The sequence below is a fragment of the Terrapene carolina genome, unplaced genomic scaffold (assembly GCF_002925995.2).
Source record: "Terrapene carolina triunguis isolate 2854851 unplaced genomic scaffold, T_m_triunguis-2.0 Scaffold66, whole genome shotgun sequence".
Lineage (NCBI taxonomy): Eukaryota > Metazoa > Chordata > Testudines > Emydidae > Terrapene > Terrapene triunguis.
The window spans coordinates 82,036,672-82,056,372 of NW_020664417.1; the positions used below are offsets into that span (position 1 = coordinate 82,036,672).

Here is a 19,701-nt window from a genome sequence, read left to right on the forward strand (position 1 = left end):
AAACTTCCATTGATGCAGTGAATTTTGGATGATAGTGGACTTCAGGAACTGGCCCTTAGAAATTAATTGTTCAACACATTCATTAATATTAAGATTGGTTTGTTGATACTATGGATCACAGAGCCAAAGGGGAGGTTTCATGGTTTAGGGTTCACTTATGTCCTGATTCTGACACCCGTATGACTTAATCAACTTTGAAGGAGATATTTCTGATTTACACCAGAGTGAGTGATAGCAGGATCAGATCCCTAGACTCCATGGAAACACAAGTTCAAATTCTAGCAAGACAAACTCAGACTTTTGATATGTTCAGGATAGGTAATTTAGTAACATGCATTTTACTCTGTGGGGTTCTTTTATATAGGACCTTAAAAGCTAAGGGCCTGGCTGCTCAGTGTGGATATTCAAGATCCCTTGGAACTTTTGTGAATTGTGGGTTGTAATAATATTATGGTCAAAAAGTCTTCTCCCCACATGTCTGTGAAGGGTGCTGTTTGGCTGTTGGCTGCCACCCTCACCACCCAGGGATGGCTGCGTTTCTCTGGTATTGTCTATAGATATATTTAGCTTGTACAGTGCTTTGGGATACAGATAAATTAAATAGATTAGATATAAATGCAAATTATTCCTACTGTCTTTATCTTAAGGAAGAGAGAGAAATCTTCCATTTCCCAGTCTGTTGCTCATCTATTGGCTGCCCCTTTCACATCTCCGGCATCTATCATAACCAACATCTTTCTGGTTAGGGGAGGTTAGATGGGACTTTATTTGCAGCCTGTCAATATCACGCTCTAAATTGACTGGAAAGACACTCAAGCAACAAAACATGCTGCTCTTCAATGCTCCCAGCTCTTGCTAGTCTAGGAAGTAATAAAATCAAACCCAAGAAATTGTCCAGCAACATTGGATCTCCTGCAGTACCACCAGGCAGCCAGTGGCTCTCCAGGAACTTAAAAAATAATCCATTCAGGGCTAGTTGAGTGATGATATGATCTATCGGGAGAATTAGAATATACCAAATTCCCTCATGAGCTGATGGCAGTTGGTCCATATAATGTCATTTTGTTCAGAAGCTCAGTCCCTAGCAGTTCTGAGCTCAACAGCATGCACATACAGAATGTCCCTGATTAGCATGCATTAGAAATAAAGCATTGTCCTTAATTAACAACAGAACAGTCATAATTGAGAGGCCAGAGTGATTTCATAGATTCAAACTTAATCAGCATCCATTTTTGCCTGGGTGGCAATTTGCAGCTTCAACTTACATTGAAAATTGGATGGGATACTTAAAAATGAGATTTAATAATCTAACCTCAATGGCTGATTCAGAGCCTAGCCATCACTTCCCATATGTAATAGCAATTTTGTTTGCCTTATTCTCTGACATAATGCAGTTAAAATATACATTCACGTTATGATTTTCAAGCACTTTTTTGTTTTTGTTTTGCAGGTGAGATTTGCATGCACACAGTTCTATAAAACAGTCCCCTTAAACCAGTAACAGTTACAGCCTGTGAAATGAAGTTGCTATGTTGATTAACATGTCTAATTAGACTGACAATACCAAGACTTGGGTTCACCGCACAAGATTTCCATATTTAGAACTTTTACTGGCTTCAGAAATTGTTCTGTATATAAAAAGATTGCAGATTCAGGCCTTTTATTTATGGGACGCACTCCTGGAATTCTAAATATTTTATATATTAGAGCAAATTTTTTCACTCTCAAGATTTTCAATTTTGTCACGGTGTATAAATGCCCTGAAAGTTTGTAAACTTTTCTTTTTCTTGATTCATGACCCATTCTGTCAATTTTATCAGAATATTTGTACTCAATTTGTACAAATAATCAAAGTACTAAATAATGTACTGTTTTTTCATAAATGATGAGAGGCACAGACCATCCCTGGAAAATGACCATATCATTTGAAGTGGTAGCCTTGCACTCACAATATTCACTAATGTTATATTAACGAAATCCTTTATTTAAGAGATCAGTAACTTGAAAATGAATGATATCTCCCAGGGTCCAATCCCGCAAGGGGCTGAGTTCCTTCAAATTCCATTGAATTCAATGGATGTTAAGAGGACAACATATTTTGCTCAGCACTTCACAGGATAGGGCTCTTAGTGAACTATGTAGACTGATAAGCACTGCTGCCCAAATAAATGATTGCTACAAAACACCAACATCTGGTTAATGGACAAACCTCTACAGATCAGCTCTTCAGCGGGTGTAAACTGGTCTAGCTCCAAAGAAGTCAAAAAAGCTATGCCAATAGCTGTTGAGAATATGACTTCTCCCAAGTTCATTTACACCAATGAGCAACAGTAGAAGTAACTGTAAGTCAGTTAACGAATGAACAGAACAAGGATTTCAAAAGCAAATGGTTTCCTACCTCCAGTCTGGTCCTGTCCACATCCTTAGGCAGTTTCACCCGAATTCGGTTTGTTACAATAAGCGTTTCATAAGGATAGATCTGTTGCAAAAAGTAACAAAGGCATGAACTCTAGCGAAATGTGCTTCTGCTGTATGGCAATGTGTGTAACTTACAAATTTAAATGGTACATACTTGTATCCATATTTGACATACATATTTCACATGGACACAATAAGAAAAAAGGAACACATTTAACCTTGCTAGGAAGGGGTGAATCTGAGCATTCTCCCAGTGTTGGCATGGCACTTCTTACCTTGTATTCTGTAAGAAAATGGGAAATGGTTTGATAGTTTAGAATACGTAGGGTTCTTTCATGATTGCACTAGTGCACAGTTAGCAGAGATGAATGTTTCACATTTCTCTCAATTCTTTGACTAGCTGCTGGATAATTGCATTTATAGTTATCTACAGGTAACCTTCTGACCCTAGTGGTCTGGATGGCCCTAACATTATCCATTGCTGAAACAATGATGCTGGTAATCTGCATCAAAGACTGATGAGAGAGGCGTCTGCTTCCTGGTGCCATGGGGTTAAACAATGGGTGTCCTTAGCAAAAGCAACCTATGGGGGGAAGTTGGAAATCTTGGTTCTCAAGTGGCTTGTGTGTGAGTTAACTCAGTCTCTTGTCTGAAAGCTCCACCCTTCCTGCTCTTTACTGAAAATCATTAAAACATACAGATCACTAGGCACATTACAATCTTGGAAGATATGAATATCATCATGTTAACAGAACGTTCCAAAGTGACAACACCCGATGTTTGGACCAATTGAAGTGGAAAGAATGACTGCTGTGAGAATAATGAGGGTTTCTTTTCTGTTCTTTTTAGGGTTACTGGTCCTAAACTAGCATGAGACTAGTCTAGTTAGGTCAATGTTGCTGGATATACCATCACACGGCCTCTAATCCCCATAGTACTTTGATGCTTGGAAGGACAACCAGGATAGTGGGGAGGCTTTTGTAGAACCGCTATTGCCTAAAATATTTAAAATCAGAGATGAAGCTTTTCTTTAAAGCTGTGCTCCCTTATCTACTCAGATACTGAGAATAAATTAAGGATCAACACAAAGCCCTAGAGCAAAGCCTAAGGGTGGGATTTTCAAAAGAGCTTAAGTGACTTAAGAGCAGAAGTTCCCACTTGAGCTCTTTGGAAAAGCCCACCCCAGGTCTAGCTCATCATGATCACAATCAGGTTGACTCATAATAAGGGAAGTTAATGCAGACAGATACTGCTTGTTGAGATCCTGCTAAGGTTTAGGTTCCATTGTAATATAGTGATTACACTTTGTGATCGGTGATTAGACAAAAAAGGTTGTTACAAGGAAGAGGGAGAAGAATTGTTCTTCTTAACCTCTGAGGATAGAATAAGAAACAATGGGCTAAAATTGCAACAACGGAGATCTAGGTTGGACATTAGGAAAAACTTCCTAACTGTCAGGGTGGTTAAGCACTGGAATAAATTGCCTATGGAGGTTGTGGAATCTCCATCATTGGAGATTTTTAAGAGCAGGTTAGACAAATACCTGTCAGGAATGGCCTAGATCAGGTGTAGGCAAACTATGGCCTGGGGGCTGCATCTGGCCCTACAGACATTTTAATCCGGCCCTCGAGCTTCAGCCGGCTCCTGGAAGCAGCAGCATGTCCCCGCTCTGCCTCCTACGCATAGGGACAGCCAGGGGGCTCCGCACATTGCCCCCGCAGCAACCACCTGGCCGCGCCTCCGCATAGGAGCTGGAGGGAGGACATGCTGCTGCTTCCGGGAGCTGTTTGAGGTAAACGCTGCCCGGAGCCTGCGCCCCTGACCCCCTCCTGTGCCCCAACCCTCTTCCCCAGCCCTGATCCCTCTCCCACCCTCCAAACCGATCGGTCCCAGCCCGGAGCACCCTCAACCCAATTCCTAGCCCCACCCCAGAACCCGCATCCCCAGCCAAAGCCCTCACCCCCTCCTGCACCCCAACCCCCCGTTTCGTGAGCATTCATGGCCCGTCATACAATTTCCATACCCAGATGTGGCCCTTGGGCCAAAAAGTTTGCCCACCTCTGGTCTAGATAATACTTAGTCCTGCCATGAATGCAGGGCACTGGACTAGATGACCTCTCGAGGTCCCTTCCAGTCCTATGATTCTATGATTTTAGACTGAATTTCCTCTCTGCCTTTGGAATAAGAATATCACTGGCTAACAAAAGAGCACAATGGAGGCCACTGCCCAATGCTGGGGGTGCTGGGTCTGATTCAACTTATGATGGCAGTACTCTATACTTTACTTTCTCAATAAGGTAAAAAATAAAGAACAACAGCGGCTGATTCTCTGTGATAGACAAACAGCTGAGCTGTGCTACCATCTAGCCATCGTTAACAGAGCTATGAGAGGATCTTACAGGGTAACAGTAGTAACAGCATGTTAAACCCCATACAAGGGGCAAAACACATGAAAGACAGGAGTGACTGAGAATCATCTCTCAAAGTACCTCTCATCCCCCAACTGGCATCTTGGTCTGTTTCATATTGGCCCATACTTGCAGTCTGGAAGAGCAAGAAACAAAGAATGTAGCAAGAAACTAAAACAAACAAAATAGTAGGTAAAACACTGTAGATGAAAATAAGAAAGCCTACCTGCATAATCAAAGCACAAATCCTTTTAAGGAAGTATACAGTTTTATTATAACACAGTCTAACTTTTCCAAGCAGGCAACTGAAGCAGGTGCAAAATAACTCAGTGTACAAATGCAGAGAGGTAGTTGTGCAAATAGAAACAAAGACATTGCCAAATCAATTGTTTTCAACAAACCTCCAGAGGAGATAACACAAATCCAGAGCCTGAGTAGCCTTAGGAAATGCTGCAAAACCTTCCTCTTTGAAAAACTCTTTTTGCCATAAGAATGAGACTAACACTGACACTCCCGTTCTTGCTCTATACCTCTACCAAAAATACTGAAACCAAAATCCCTCTCACAAAGAGAATTTAATCCATTAAAAGGGAGACATGCTAGAGACTCCTTGAAATTAATGAGGGACTTCACTATTGCTATTTATTTTATGTTGAAGGTGCTGAGGTTCTACGGTGATCAGTGGCAGTATCAAACAGATGATTAGATAGACAGACACCTAAGGCCAGATTCTCGATCCCTCATATATCCCCTATGCTTCACTCCACAGCTAATTGAGGCTGCTCTAACTTGAGCTCCAATCCCCAGCATACCCTCAGGATCAAAGAGGTGGAAAAGTTGCAGAAAGTCACCTATACCCTCCCTCCCAACAGGTGTGCTGAACGAGGTTTTTGAAGACCTGGCACTATGGGCGAAGGCTAGAGGTTTCGCAATAGACTAATAGGTTAGGTACCCAAATCCCATTGAATTGAGTGGAAGTTGAGAGCGTCAAAAACCCTTAGGCTCTTTGGAAATTCACAGCCCAAATTTTGCCCTCAGCTGCAGTTGTCAATAAAGGCAATAAGAGTTGTGTGCACGTGATACAGCATTCTCTGTCTTCCTTCAGATTGACGAATGCTATGATGAGTTGACTGACATTACAGGATACTGGAAAAACAGTGTTTTTGTTTTAAGTCCTGAGGTTCATTCTTGTCTGTTCGGGGATGAGTCACATGCACAGCCATGTTTACAGATCTTGCAAGGCCCCGTTTTTTTGTTTTATTTTATTATTCAGCATTGGGAGAATTGATTAAAAATAACAAACCACAAAAGTTGGTACGAGCCTGCATTCCAAACAGAGAACAGCTATGCTGAAAAGAATGCCACAGTTTTGGCCTAAAGGACTTGACCGTGCACGACCTTTTCAACTCATGAAGTTTACATGTGCGTTTAAACTTTTGCATTGCATAGATGGGAGAAATATTGCCACCTGCTGGTCACAAATGTCTACTGCACTGTTTAATTCTGAACAGTAAACTGTTCTACTGCAAAAAGAACAGGAGTACTTGTGGCACCTTAGAGACTAACAAATTTATTAGAGCATAAGCTTTCGTGGGCTACAACCCACTTCTTCGGATGCATCATGTTCTACTGCAAACATACTTATCGCACAATGCTATATAACTGCAGGGCCGCCCAGAGGGGGGGGAAGTGGGGCAATTTGCCCAGGCCCCGGGCCCCGCAGGGGCCCCCACGAGAATGTTGGAGGCTCCCCCCCGCTTCCGCTTTCCCCCATCCCCCGGCGCCTCAGCGCGCAGCGTCCAGGAGCGGCCCCCTGGACAGAGCTAAAGTGGCGTGGCTCCAGCGGGGCCTGAGTTCCTCCCGCTCAGAGCCACGTGGTAAGGGGACGGAGCTGCGAGCTGCGGCCAAGCGGCAGGAGCTCAGGTCCTGCTGGAGGCACGCCACTGCAGCGCTGTCCAGGGCCGCTCCTGGACGCGGCGCGCTGAGGCTCCGGGAGGGGGGGGAGGTGGGGGGTAAGCGGCATGGTAAGGAGGCCGGGGGGGTTGGATAAGGGGCAAGGAGTCCCAGAGACAGTCAGGGGACAGGGAGGGGGCAGAAGTTTGGGGGAGGAGGGCAGTCAGGGGACGGGGGGGTGGATAGGGGTCGGGGACAGGGAGGTTCGTGGGGGGTGGGGTCCCGAGGTGGTGTCTGGGGAGTCTCGGGGGGGCAGTCAGGGGACAAGGAGCAGAATGGGTCGGGGATTCTGCGGGGGGGGACAGTTGGGGGGGCAGGAAGTGGGTGGGGGTCGGATAGGGGGTAGGGCCAGGCTGTTTGGGGAGGCACAGCCTTCCTTACCCTAAAGCTCATTCACCAGTTTGAGGCTTGCAGACAGCTATTTAACACAAAGAGCCAAGCTGTTATCTTTTCCCTTAGGGCTACCATCCCTTTCACTTCTCAAATGCCAAATTATAGTCTACATTTAATTTCAGTGCCATAGGGAGATTCATGTCAGGGGAGGGTAGCTTCATTTAAAATTAGCCACTTTAGATTAACAGTGATAGAGCCAAGAGAGCCATGGGGGAGGGATCACATGAGAAGAGCAATATCCTACACCACCTACCTCCTTCCCAACCATACCAACGGAGACCCCTCTCCCCTGCATTCCCCGAGGCTCCAGAGGGGTTAATTCAGTACAAACTTTTGTACTGGTGACCCCTTTCACATAGCAAACCTCTGAGTGTGACCCCCTCTTATAAATTAAAAACACTTTTTTATATATTTAACATTATTATAAATGATGGAGGCAAAGCAGGGTTTGAGGTGGAGGCTGACAGCTCGCGACCCCAGGTAATAACCTCATGACCCCCTGAGGGTTCCCAACCCCCAGTTTGAGACCCCCTGGGTTAATTTAATTTTAGCACCCTGTGTCCATCCACATGCATGTGCTATTTTGAGCATTTCAGTTTTCACAACATAGACTCATCCCAGATTCTGGAACAAGCTCAAATGCTCAGTTCGTGGAGTATGTACATAAGCCATACTAAAGACAAACCCACAGTAACCGTCTCCAGTTTGTGAGGGACCCCATGGAGCCAGTCCCTAGGAAACAGATAAATTCATGGAGGTTAAGTCCATTAATGGCTATTAGCCAGGATAGATAAGGAATGGTGTCCCTAGACTCTGTTTGTGAGAGGGTGGAGATGGATGGCAGGAGAGAGATCATTTGATCATTACCTGTTAGGTTCACTCCCTCTGGGGCACTTGGCATTGGCCACTGTCGGTAGACAGGATACTAGGCTGGAAGAACATTTGGTCTGACCCAGTATGGCCATTCTTATGTTCTAACCTAAATGAACCCAAAGTTATGGAGACAGATATGAGTCAAAGAAGCCAGCAGAGTATCAGAAACCTGGAAAAATCTCTGACTGGATGGGCTCAGGCGTTTGGTCACAAGCTGAGGTGGTTCAAAAGTTTTGGATTTTTTTTAAGCAGAATTTTTTTATTGTTTCTTTAAACAATCAAACACAGCAAGCAGCAAATATTTGGCCACACACTTCTGAAACCCCAAACCATGTTTAGGTTTTGGCAGACTAATTTCAGCTTTTCAATTAAAAAAAACACAACAAATTTTGAAGGAAAGCAGACATTGTCCGTGATTTTTTCTGCTTTTTAAAAACCCCTAGTTTTCGATCCAAAAAAAGTTTTGACGGAAAATATTTGTCCAACCCTTTTAATGAGCTTTAGTGCCTTTTAGCACTAGCTGATGCTGAGAACCAGTGATACCTTGTAAAGGTGACTTGAAAAGAAGTTTTCTCAAAACTGGGTTTGTGCCGAGATGCGGAAGGTTTTTAAATGTTTATTTTTCCCAGGGCCGCTTGGGGGGAAGGGGAAGGCAAGTGGGACAATTTGCCCCAGGCCCTGCAGGGGCCCCCACGAGAATATAGTATTTTATAGTATTGCAACTTTTTTTTATGGAAGGGGCCCCTGAAATTGCTTTGCCCCAGGCCCCCTGAATCCTCTGGGCGGCCCTGCATAACTGTCTTTGTCCCTCCTCATTTTGGTGGGTGTGTATGCCTGCTGGAGCACTTACGGATTAATCTATGCACAACTCAGCATGCAGGGGCTACAATTTTGCCTTGAGCAGCTCCATACTCCCTCTCCTGCCTGTGAACTCATGAAAGGGATGGATACAACAGCCCTTAGTAACTATTCACAACATATTATGCACCTGCGAACTTAATTTATTAAGATTACAAGAAATAATCTCTATCACAGCATCAAAAATAATAAACTACCAATCTCCCTTGGTTGCTGATTTTTATCCAGATGCCTTAACTATTATTATTAATTATTTGTATTACTGTAGTGCTTATAAGCTCCAGTCAGAAACCAGGACCCCACTGTGTTAGGTGCTGTACAAACACAGAACAAAAAGACAGCACCTGCCCCAAGAAGCTTACAGTCTAAGTAGCTGTAAGAACTCCCCAGTTTTACTAATTCAGAGTCATTTCCTAATCTCCCCGTTGCCTCAGATTAGAATAATTCTTACTAACAAATCAGTCAGATATCAACCACTGGTTCCCTAATTAAAGTATACTGTATAGGCAGACACTGGAAGTCAAATCCTACTGAGGAAAAGGAGCAAAAACTCCAGCAAGTCAAATGTAAAAGTATAATTAGGCAGGCCAAGAAAAAATTTGAGGCGCAACTAACTAAAGACACTAAAATTAATAGCAAAATATTTTCTAAAGCACCTCAGAAGCAGGAAGCCTGCCAGACAATCAGTGGGGCCACAGGACAATCAAGGTGTTAAAGGAGCACTCAAGACAAAGCTGTTGCAGAGAAGCTAAATTAATTCTTTGTATCTGCCTTCTTGGTACAGGATGTGAAGGAGATTCCCACACCTGTGCCATTCTTTTTCAGTGACAGATCTGAGGAACTGTCCCAGTTTGAGGTGTCAATAGATGTGGTTTTGGAATACATTGATAAATTAAACAGTAATAAGTCACTAGGACCAGATGGTATTCACCTAAGAGTTCTCAAGAAACTCAGATATGAAATTGCAGAACTACTAACCGTGGTATAGAACCCATTGCTTAAATCAGCCTCTATACCAGATGACTGGAGGGTAGCTAATATAATGCTGATTTTAAAAAAGGCTCCAGAGGCGATCCTGACAATTACAGGCCGGTAAACCTAATTTCAGTAGTAGGCAGACTGGATGAAGTTATAGTAAAGAACAGAACTATCAGATACATAGATAAACATGACATTTTGGGAAACAGTGAACACGGTTTTTGTAAAGAGAAATTATGCCTCACCAACCTATTAGAATTCTTAGAGGGAGTCAACAAGCATGTGGACAAGGGTGATCCAATGGATATAATGTACCTGGAATTTCTGGAAGCATTTGACAAGGTCCCTTACCAAAGGCTATTAAGCAAAGTAAGCAGGCATGGGATAAGAGGGAGGTCCTCTCATGGATCAGTAACTGGTTAAAAGATAGGAAACGAAAGGTAAGAATAAATGGTTTTCACAATGGAGAGAAGTAAATAGTGGGGTCCACCAAGGATCAGTACAGGACATGTGCTGTTCAACAAATTCATAAATGATTTTTAAAAGGGGGCGAACAGTGAGATGGCAAAATTGGCAAATGATACAAAATTACTTCAGATAGTTAAGTCCAAAGCTGACTGCAAAGAGTTACAAAAGGATCTCATGAAACTGGGTGACTGGGCAACGAAATGGCAGTTGAAATTCAATCCTAAATATACATACAAAATGACTGAGTCTAAATTAGCTGTTACCACTCTAGAAAGATCTTGGGGTCATTATGGATTGTTCTTTGAAAACATCCACTCAACGTGCAGTGGAAGTCAAAAAAGCTAACAGAATGTTAAGAACCATTAGGAATGGTAATGAATGAAACAGAAAATATCATAATGCCACTTTATAAAATCATGGTACGCTCACACCTTGAATACGGAGTACATTTCTGGTCACCCCATCTCAAAAAATATATATTTGAATTGGGAAAAGTACAGAGAAGGGCAACAAAATTATTAGGGGTATGGAACAGCTTCCATATGGGAAGAGATTAAAAAGCCTGGGACTGCTGAGCTTAGGAAAGAGATGACTAAGGGGGGGAATTAATAGAGGTCTATAAAACCATGAATGGTATGGAGTAAGTGAATAGGGAAGTGTTATTTACCCTTTCACATACCACAAGAACTAGGGTTCACCCAATGAAATTAATCAGCACCATGTTTAAACCAAACAAAAGGAAGTACTTCTTCATGCAACACAAAGTCAACCTGTGGAACTTGTTGCCAGGGGATGTTATGAAGGTCAAAAGTACCACTGGGTTCAAAAAAGAATTAGATAAATTCCTGGAGGAAATGTCTGTCAATGTCTATTAGCCAAGATGGACAGAGACGCAACTCCATGCTACAGGTGTCCCTAAACCTCTGGCTGTCAGAAGCTGGGACTGGACGATAGGGGATGGGTCTCTCAAAATTGCCATTCTCTTCATTCCCCCGGAAGCAGCTGACACTGGCCAGTCAGAAGACAGGATATCGGGGCTAGACCCAAACTTTTCAGGGTCTTGCCCCCTCATCCCGGGGGCGGGGCTGCAGCTCGAGGGGAGGATGCAGTTATGGGGAAGGGGACTGAGGTTGGGAGCACAGCTGTGGGCAGACCTAGGAGTGGATGCTCAGCCGTACTCCCGAACATTCCTCCGCGTCCCCCCAGGGGGGCATGCCCCACAGTCTGAGGACCTTTGGGCTAGACAGATCATTGGTCTCACCTAATATGGCTATTCTCATGTTCTTATATTTAGGCCATTTGTCCAATTTTAAACCAGACAGTCCTCTTTTTGGGTGGTTTGTTCCCCATCTGGTACTGAGACAAAACCAGATGTGGTTTTGTCCAGTATTGTATGGGGATGCCCGGGGCGCCCCGTCCATATAGGCGAACTAGGCAGTTGCCTAGGGTGCCAAGTTAAATGGGACACCAAATTATAGGGGAAAAAAATCAAATTTAAAAAAAAAATGAAAAAGATAAAAAAACCCAAATAAAATAACGAAGATGTCATTATTTCAATTCCCGTGAGCGTATGGAGGGAATATGAATTATAATTAATTTCTCTACATTTCTGAGAATTTATTAATTTGTCAAATCTTTTATCTACTGCAAAATAAATAATATTTTAGTGAAATTGTTTTTCAATTTGCGACATAGGGTCAAGATGACCCACTCCGCAATTTTGATAAGCAATAACTCAGCCACAATGAAACACATCCGTTAGTGGCAAAAGCTGCAATGCTAGTGACATCTAACTCGAATATACATCAAGGTCGCACAGCCGGAAATTCATGTAGAGCAGAGAGTCGGCATTGACTCATGAAAATTCAAAAGACATTGATGCTACAGATTTGTGTAGTGAGCTTCAGGGTTTTTCAAGACGACTTAAGAAACATTCCACTTCTGAAGAAGTACTGAAGTTTGTTTGTGAAAATAAACTCACAGACAGTTTTCCAAACATTTTTATAGCTCTACACATTCTTTTAACTTTGCCAGTTTCCATAGCTAGTGGAGAACGTAGCTTCCCAAAGTTAAAATTGATAAAAACATATCTGCGTTCAACAATGGTGCAAGAGAGACTTGTTGGACTTGCCACAATGTCAGTAGAGCATGAAATAGCTGGAAAATTGGATCTAAAAGAACTAGAGACTGAATTTCCAAAATTTAAAGCAAGAAAAGTCATGTTTTAAGAGCACAGAGTGTTTTTTATTCAGAGTGTTTTGTAAATTCAGGTTAAAGTTCATTGAACAGTTTTCTTATTTCTTTCTATATTGGATGTGGTGGTAATGGCAGTTAAAGAGGGATAGCGTAATGGATGATTTTGGATGTGTAATAATAAAAATTATAATTAACATTTTTAATGCATTTTTATTTGAAATCGGACTGAAATATCATCTAGCTGTCACGTACAAATCTATTCTGAAAATTTCGTCTCTCTATTTTATCTGATCTCAGAAACATTGGTTGGACAGACGAACAAACCAAATAATTAAGTCTCTGTTTAAAAAAAAAACAAAAACGCTTAAAAACATTAAAAGGAAAAAAGGGGCAAAATGTTTCCCAGTTTAGCAAAAACCTCAGCCTACATCTGCCCTTGGTGTTTGGGGGTGGGGGACGCCGACTGCATGGTTCGCCTAGGGCGCCAGTTGCTGGCAGCAAGTCTAGGGCCGCCCCTGGGGATGCCATTTTGAAGAGCACACTGCTCTACCCACGCCGGTGCGACCTTGCACATGGCATAACTCCACTCTTCTTTTGGGGGCTGAATTCAGAGTGTCAGACACTGGGCTTAACACCAAGACTGCTAGTCATTTAATATTAACAGGATGTACATTTCAGAAAATGCATACAAATATATTCAACATTTCAGCCAGGCTATGGCACTTGCACTCTTGTTGCTCCCCATGATTAATTGGAGGTCATTCTCTTGCCTTCAGTAAAATACAGCCTAGATCACATACCGTAGTTGTTTTCAAACTTCCTTTTGGAGACACTAGTGCAATGACTATCATCAGCCTCATCATCAACTGTACAGGAGAACCTCAGAGTTACAAACAACTCAGGAATGGAGGTTGTTCATAACTCTGAAATATTCTTAACTCTGAACAAAACATTGTGGTTGTTCTTTCGAAAGCTTACAACTGAACATTGACTTAATACAGCTTTGAAACTTTACTACGTGGAAGAAAAAATGCTGCTTTCCCTTTATTTTTTTAGTACTTTACGTTTAACACATTACTGTACTGTATTCGGAAGAGGGTGGGGAGGGGGGGAGGTGTGTGGTTGACTGCTCTGTTCGTAACTCTGGTGGCCATAACTCTGAGGTTCTACTTAAGTGCCTAGGAGCCCCGTCATGGACAAGGACCCCATTGTGATAGGTGCTGTACAAACACAAAACAACAAGACAGTCACTGCCTCAAAGAGCCTACAATAACTATCATTAGATACCTGTCCTTCTCTCTCTCCTCCTCCCCCTGCTCCCTCCCTTTTTTTGATAAAAGAAAAAAGAAAAGAAAATCTGGGAAACCTACATATATGAACACTGGAAAAAAACAGATTACCCACTTCAGGAAATACAACCCATCTGTGGGTTGCTTCCCCTTTTCTCTAACATAGGAGAGCTAGCTTGCTTTAAATAGATGCCCATCTTTCTCAATGATTAATTTAACACTTACTGAGTTCTGTTAATATGTGCAGACTACATTTTTGGATCTGTGTTTGTTTTGGGAGAAAAATAAGACTCTTAATGCTCATGCAACACACAATTAAAGAGAAGCCTCAATCTGGCTGACTGCTTCTTGAAGACAGACATGGCTGAACTCCCTTGGCATATGAATATGTTAGGCAGAGCTGGTAGCCAAAAGTCTTTAAAGAGCTTTATGTTATTTGTGATTATCTACCTGGTTACTAAGCTGTGTATTTATGGTACAATATTAGCAGGTGTAACGCATTCTATACTAATACCTACCTGGTGCAATCCGTTCTTTCCGTAGCCAGGAAGAGAAGCAGATTTGGCATATGGGAATCCTGTAAAAGACACAATATGTATTGAGAAATTTTTGCAAAAATCTTTACAATCAAATTAATAAAAACAAGCACAGAATACAAGAAACCAATTACAAGAGCTATCACCCAGGGCTGGTCTACAGTAGGGGGGGGATCGATCCAAGATACACAACTTCAGCTACGTGAATAGCATAGCTGAAGTCGAAGTATCTTGGATCGAATTACTTGGGGTCCACACGGCGCGGGATCGACGGCAGCGGCTCCCCCGTCGACTGCGCTACCGCCGCTCGCTCTGGTGGAGTTCCGGAGTCGACGGTGAGCGCGTTCAGGGATCGATATATCACGTCTTAACGAGATGCGATATATCGATCCCAGATAAATCGATTGCTACCCGCCGATACGGCGGGTAGTGAAGACGTACCCCCAGTCTCTGAGATACAGGACAGATGTGTATGGTTCATCTCAGTCTTGCAGGAGATTTTTAAAAAGAGAAATATATCCGTATCTATAATTCATATCACGTCAGGTTGGGATCATCCCAGATCTCAGAAGATTGCATGTTCGACAGATGGGGATGGGGAACACGTGTGCTGGGGAAGACCTCTAAGGAACAGTTTGGTGCGGTAGAGAGTGGTACTGAGGACTCAATAAGAGGTAACCTCTCTGACTCAGTGCTGAACTACTACCCCAGAATGGTAATAAACGTGCTTTATTTCAGAGGTTCTGCCAACTTGCGTTCCTGGCACCTTTTGTAAGAATACGGTCCTGGTGAAATTCCAGTTTAAGAACAGCTTTTTGCCCCCACTAAATTTGCTCTGCAGTTTCAACGGGAAAAGGTATTTTCTATTTCCAGTCTTAAACTGGTGTATAGTGTTGTTAGGTGCTGTTAAATAGTTATTTCATTTCTCCCTGAGGTGGCTGCATTTCAGCTGTGGGTAAAATGATCTTTGGATATTGTTCAGATTCTCTGGCATCACTAGAGATGCTCGGATCTCTTTCTACTGCCACTTTCAAACCTCCTTCTTAAATAATCAGTCTAAACAACTAGCCAGATCTTTAGAAGGTATAAATCTGTACAGCTCCCTTCACTAGTTCTTTGACAATTTACACAAGCAGAGGATCTAATCCTGTATGTTTAGAGAGGAGATGAATAAGAGGGGACACACTAAAGGTAGAGAAAACAGTGAATGGTGTAAGAGAAAGTAAACTGGGCACTCCTATTTACACTTCCTTATAATCTGAGACTGAGGAGATGGTCGATGGAACTGAAAAGCTAAATATTTTAAAATGATAAAAGGAAAAAGGTGCATGCACCACCTGTGGAACTCATTGCCACAAGATCTCACTGTGGCCGGAAGCTTGGCAGGATGCCAGAAAGATAAAGGCATTTATATGAGTAATGTGAAAATCCACAGGTACAGTAGACAGGGCTCATTTAAAAAAAATAGGGTATAAACTAGCTACTGATTCATGGGATCAGGAAGAAATTATACTATAATTGGCCATTATGGAGGATTCTTGCACCTTCCTCTGAAGAAAGTGGTACTGGCCACTGTTAATGACAGGCTATTGAATTCTATGGATCAGTTATCTGATCCAATATGGCAAACTCTATGTTCCTACTTAAAGAACTAAGTGCATTATTTATTATTAGCTACTATTTTGTATTGCAGTAGCACCTAGAGCCCCAGTCAAGAATCCAGACCACATTGCATTAGGCACTGAACATACAAATGATAAAGTTACAGTCCCTGTCCTGGCCTATCAAACAGATTAGTGAAGAACACTGCTGGGGAGACCAATTCCTCTGACCTCTCTGCCCTGCAGAGCAGTGACACTGAGTAGATGGCTGACATGGCTTAGTGTTATCCCAAAATATTTTGACTTTACTGCATATGTAAAGGGATAGGTTAAAATAGGAATAATGAAAAGGTGTAAAGTCCTATATTCAAATTGTGACGGGTTGGATCACAGAAACCCCCTTGGGAGCTGCCACCCGATGTGCCAAGACTACCCCTGCTTCTGTTTTCCCTGCCAGCTCAGGACTCCAGCACCCTGTCTTGCTGAGCGAGACACTCCAGTCTGGCTCCAACACAGATCCAGGGTCTGAATCACTTGTCCCGAAGCTGCAAGTTTACCTAAAAACAGCTCACAGGAGTGTGCTTGTCTTTAGCACTCAGATGCCCAACTCCCAATGGGGTCTAAACCCAGATAAATCCGTTTTACCCTGCATAAAGCTTATGCAGGGCAAACTCATAAATTGTTCGCCCTCTATAACACTGATAGAGAGATATGCACAGCTGTTTGCTCCCCCAGGTATTAATACATACTCTGAGTAAATTACTAAATAAAAAGTGATTTTATTAAATACAGACAGTAGGATTTAAGTGGTTCAAAGTAGTAACAGACAGAACAAAGTAAGTCACAAGCAAAATAAAATAAAATGCGCAAATCTATGCCTAATCAAACTAAATACAGATAATCTCACCCTCAGAGATGCTTCAGTAAGTTTTTCTCAGACTGGACACCTTCCAGGCCTGGGCACAATTCTTTCCCCTGGTACAGCTCTTGTTCCAGCTTAGGTGTTAGCTAGGGGATTCTCCATGATGGCTCCTCTCCTCCCCTCTGTTCTCTTCCACCCCTTTATATATCTTTTGCATAAGGCGGGAACCCTTTGTCCCTCTGGGTTTCCACTCCCCCTCACTGGAAAAGCAACAGGTTAAAGATGGATTCCAGTTCAGGTGACATGATCACATGTCACTGCAAGACTTCATTACTCACTTGCTAGCACACACATATACAGGGAGACTCACAGGCAAACAGCCATCTGCAGACAATGGGAGTCATCAAGATTCCAAACCATCATTAATGGCCCACACTTTACATAATTACAATAGGCCCTCAGAGTTACATTTTATATTTCTAGTTTTAGATACAAGAGTGGTACATTTATACAAATAGGATGATCACACTCAGTAGATTATGAGCTTTGTAATGATACCTTACAAGAGACCTTTTGCATGAAGCATATCCCAGTTACGTTACATTCACTTATTATGTTTTTATAAAACCATATAGACTGCACAATGTCACACAAATTATTTAGGAACATAGGAATTGCAGTGTCAGAAGGGATCAAAGGTTTGTCTCATGCGGTTTCCTGCTTCTAATGGTGGCCTCTTCTAGTCTGTGAAATTCCCAGTGGGAATTTCCCACCATGCTCCTAGTTAATGGTGGAATATTATAGCACCAAAGGGAAATGCTTTGGGGCAAAGGAAACAGTTTAGAATTAACAAACTTCCTTTAACATCTAACAGTTTGGGAGTTTTACATCCTAAACTTAATGAGGACAAACATTCATTTCAGGATGAACATGGTGAATTTTGTGTGTGAAAATCAGAGAAGTGAAGTACAGGCGACATCTTGTGGCCATTTGGAAAACTTCCAGGGGTGAAATCCTGGCCTAATTAAAGTCAACGGGAAAACTTCCATTGACTTCTACGGGGGACAGCATTTCACCCAGGTCTTCATTCCATAGGAAGTTCTCAGGTATATTATATACTCTACCTTATTCCTGATTGCTCTTCTTTGAATGAAACAATCTAGACTGAACTAGCCAACATACTTGTAACAACTGCAATCATCATATGCTAAATGCTTCTGCAGTATCTTGTAGAGTTTTCGAGTACTTGACTGATATGTGACAATCTGTCCTTACCAATGCAGATACTATAGACTCATCAGCTAGATTGTAAATTGATATGGCTCCTTTCATGCCATTCATGCTAATTTGAAATGTGATGAGACTGCATTTCACCATAGGCTAATTGGGGCCAGATTTACGAAGGCATTTAGGAGTCTAAAAATGCAAATAGGCACTTAATGGGATTTTCAGAAGTGCCTATCTGCATCTTTAGGCACCTCAATACTTTTGCAAATCTGGACTTTGGTCTTTAAAATTAAGGATTATGGTAAAAAATAACAGAAACAACGTATACTTATAGATGACAAGTTAAAAAGTGAATGTATATTTCACAGCCAAAATATTAAACAGCTTTTTTTGAGAGGAAAATATAGGGCATGACTGCATTACACTGCAAGAAAATAATAATAAATAATAATAGCATCAAGCTCTTATATAGCTTTTTTCAACCACAGATCTCAAAGCGCTTTACACAAGGACTCATTTTACAGATGGAGAAACTGAGGCACAGAGAGGCGACTTGTCCAAGGTCACCCAACAGGCCAGAAGCAGATCCAGGATTAGAACCCAGGTATCCCAAGTCCTGGTCCAATAATATATCCACAAGGCAAAAAAGCTTTATATATGCACAATGTCTACTTCCTGCTACATGGTAACCAGCATGTCACTGAAGAAAGGGAACTATTAAAACACTGAAAACTAAAGAAACGTGATAGTAGTATTGTCTTTTGACTAACTCTATGCCCAGCGAGTGTACGTAACCATGTGTTCCTGACACTGTTACTCTTCTTCTTCTTTTATCACCTCCAATTGTATGTTTCATCTTGCCTTAGATTAGACTGTAAGCTCTTTTGGTCAGAGACTGTCTCTCACTATGTGATTCTGTTTTGGGGCCTCTAAGTGCTACCGCAATACAAGGAATAAGTAATAATAGTAACAAGCTAAGCATCAAAGGATCATCTGGGAAGTGGTACAATACCAGTGGGTTAAACAATCATTTGTAGAGCCTCTTTTGCACTATCTCAGACCCCAAAATCAAGAATGTCTGTGGTTCAGGAAATAGTAACTGTTGAATTCCCTTTAACTTCTCATGCCAAATGAGTGGCAGTACAATGCACCAGAAATCTATGTCGAACCATTTATGGACACTGTGTTTTTGTAAATCAATATAGATTTTCTTAGAAGAGCTATTTGTAGCAATCAACCTTCAAAAAAAAAAAAAGTTCAAATTCACTGAGGAATCCTATTCAGTTACTACTATGTTATTCTGAAATGTTATAAACACCATGTACTAAACCTACCTACCATAATATACATATGTATGTCTCAGTTACATAGCAGCAAGATATTTATGCAGACATTATGTAAGCAAGAAAAGATAAACAAAACTTAGGACAATGATAGAGTCTTGAATACAATAGATCACACCAATACATGAAGTGGTCTGATACACCATTGGTGCCCAAAGTGCCCATGAACTTTGAATGAGAGAAATGTTTTGTACAGAACAGAGATAACCATTACTAGCAGTAAATATATACCTCTCTCCAGATAAAGGTACACACACACACACACACACACACACACACACACACACACACACACACA

General features: G+C 41.9%; 1 protein-coding gene across 11 annotated transcripts in view; it reads right to left on the reverse strand.

The window, feature by feature from the left end:
* Positions 1-19,701, reverse strand: part of ABLIM2 (actin binding LIM protein family member 2) — a 222,021-nt gene that overhangs the window by 18,439 nt on the left and 183,881 nt on the right. For 8 of the 11 annotated variants that reach the window (XM_024208347.1, XM_024208353.1, XM_024208355.1 and 5 more), the window contains 4 exons: positions 14,353-14,411; positions 4,908-4,962; positions 2,637-2,701; positions 2,399-2,479 (listed from right to left, as the gene is read on the reverse strand). In XM_024208347.1, the coding sequence (XP_024064115.1) occupies positions 2,399-2,479; positions 2,637-2,701; positions 4,908-4,962; positions 14,353-14,411 (260 nt within the window). The remainder of the gene's footprint in view (positions 1-2,398; positions 2,480-2,636; positions 2,702-4,907; positions 4,963-14,352; positions 14,412-19,701) is intronic. The other 3 variants (XM_024208356.1, XM_024208349.1, XM_029910665.1) reach the window with 1 other exon arrangement.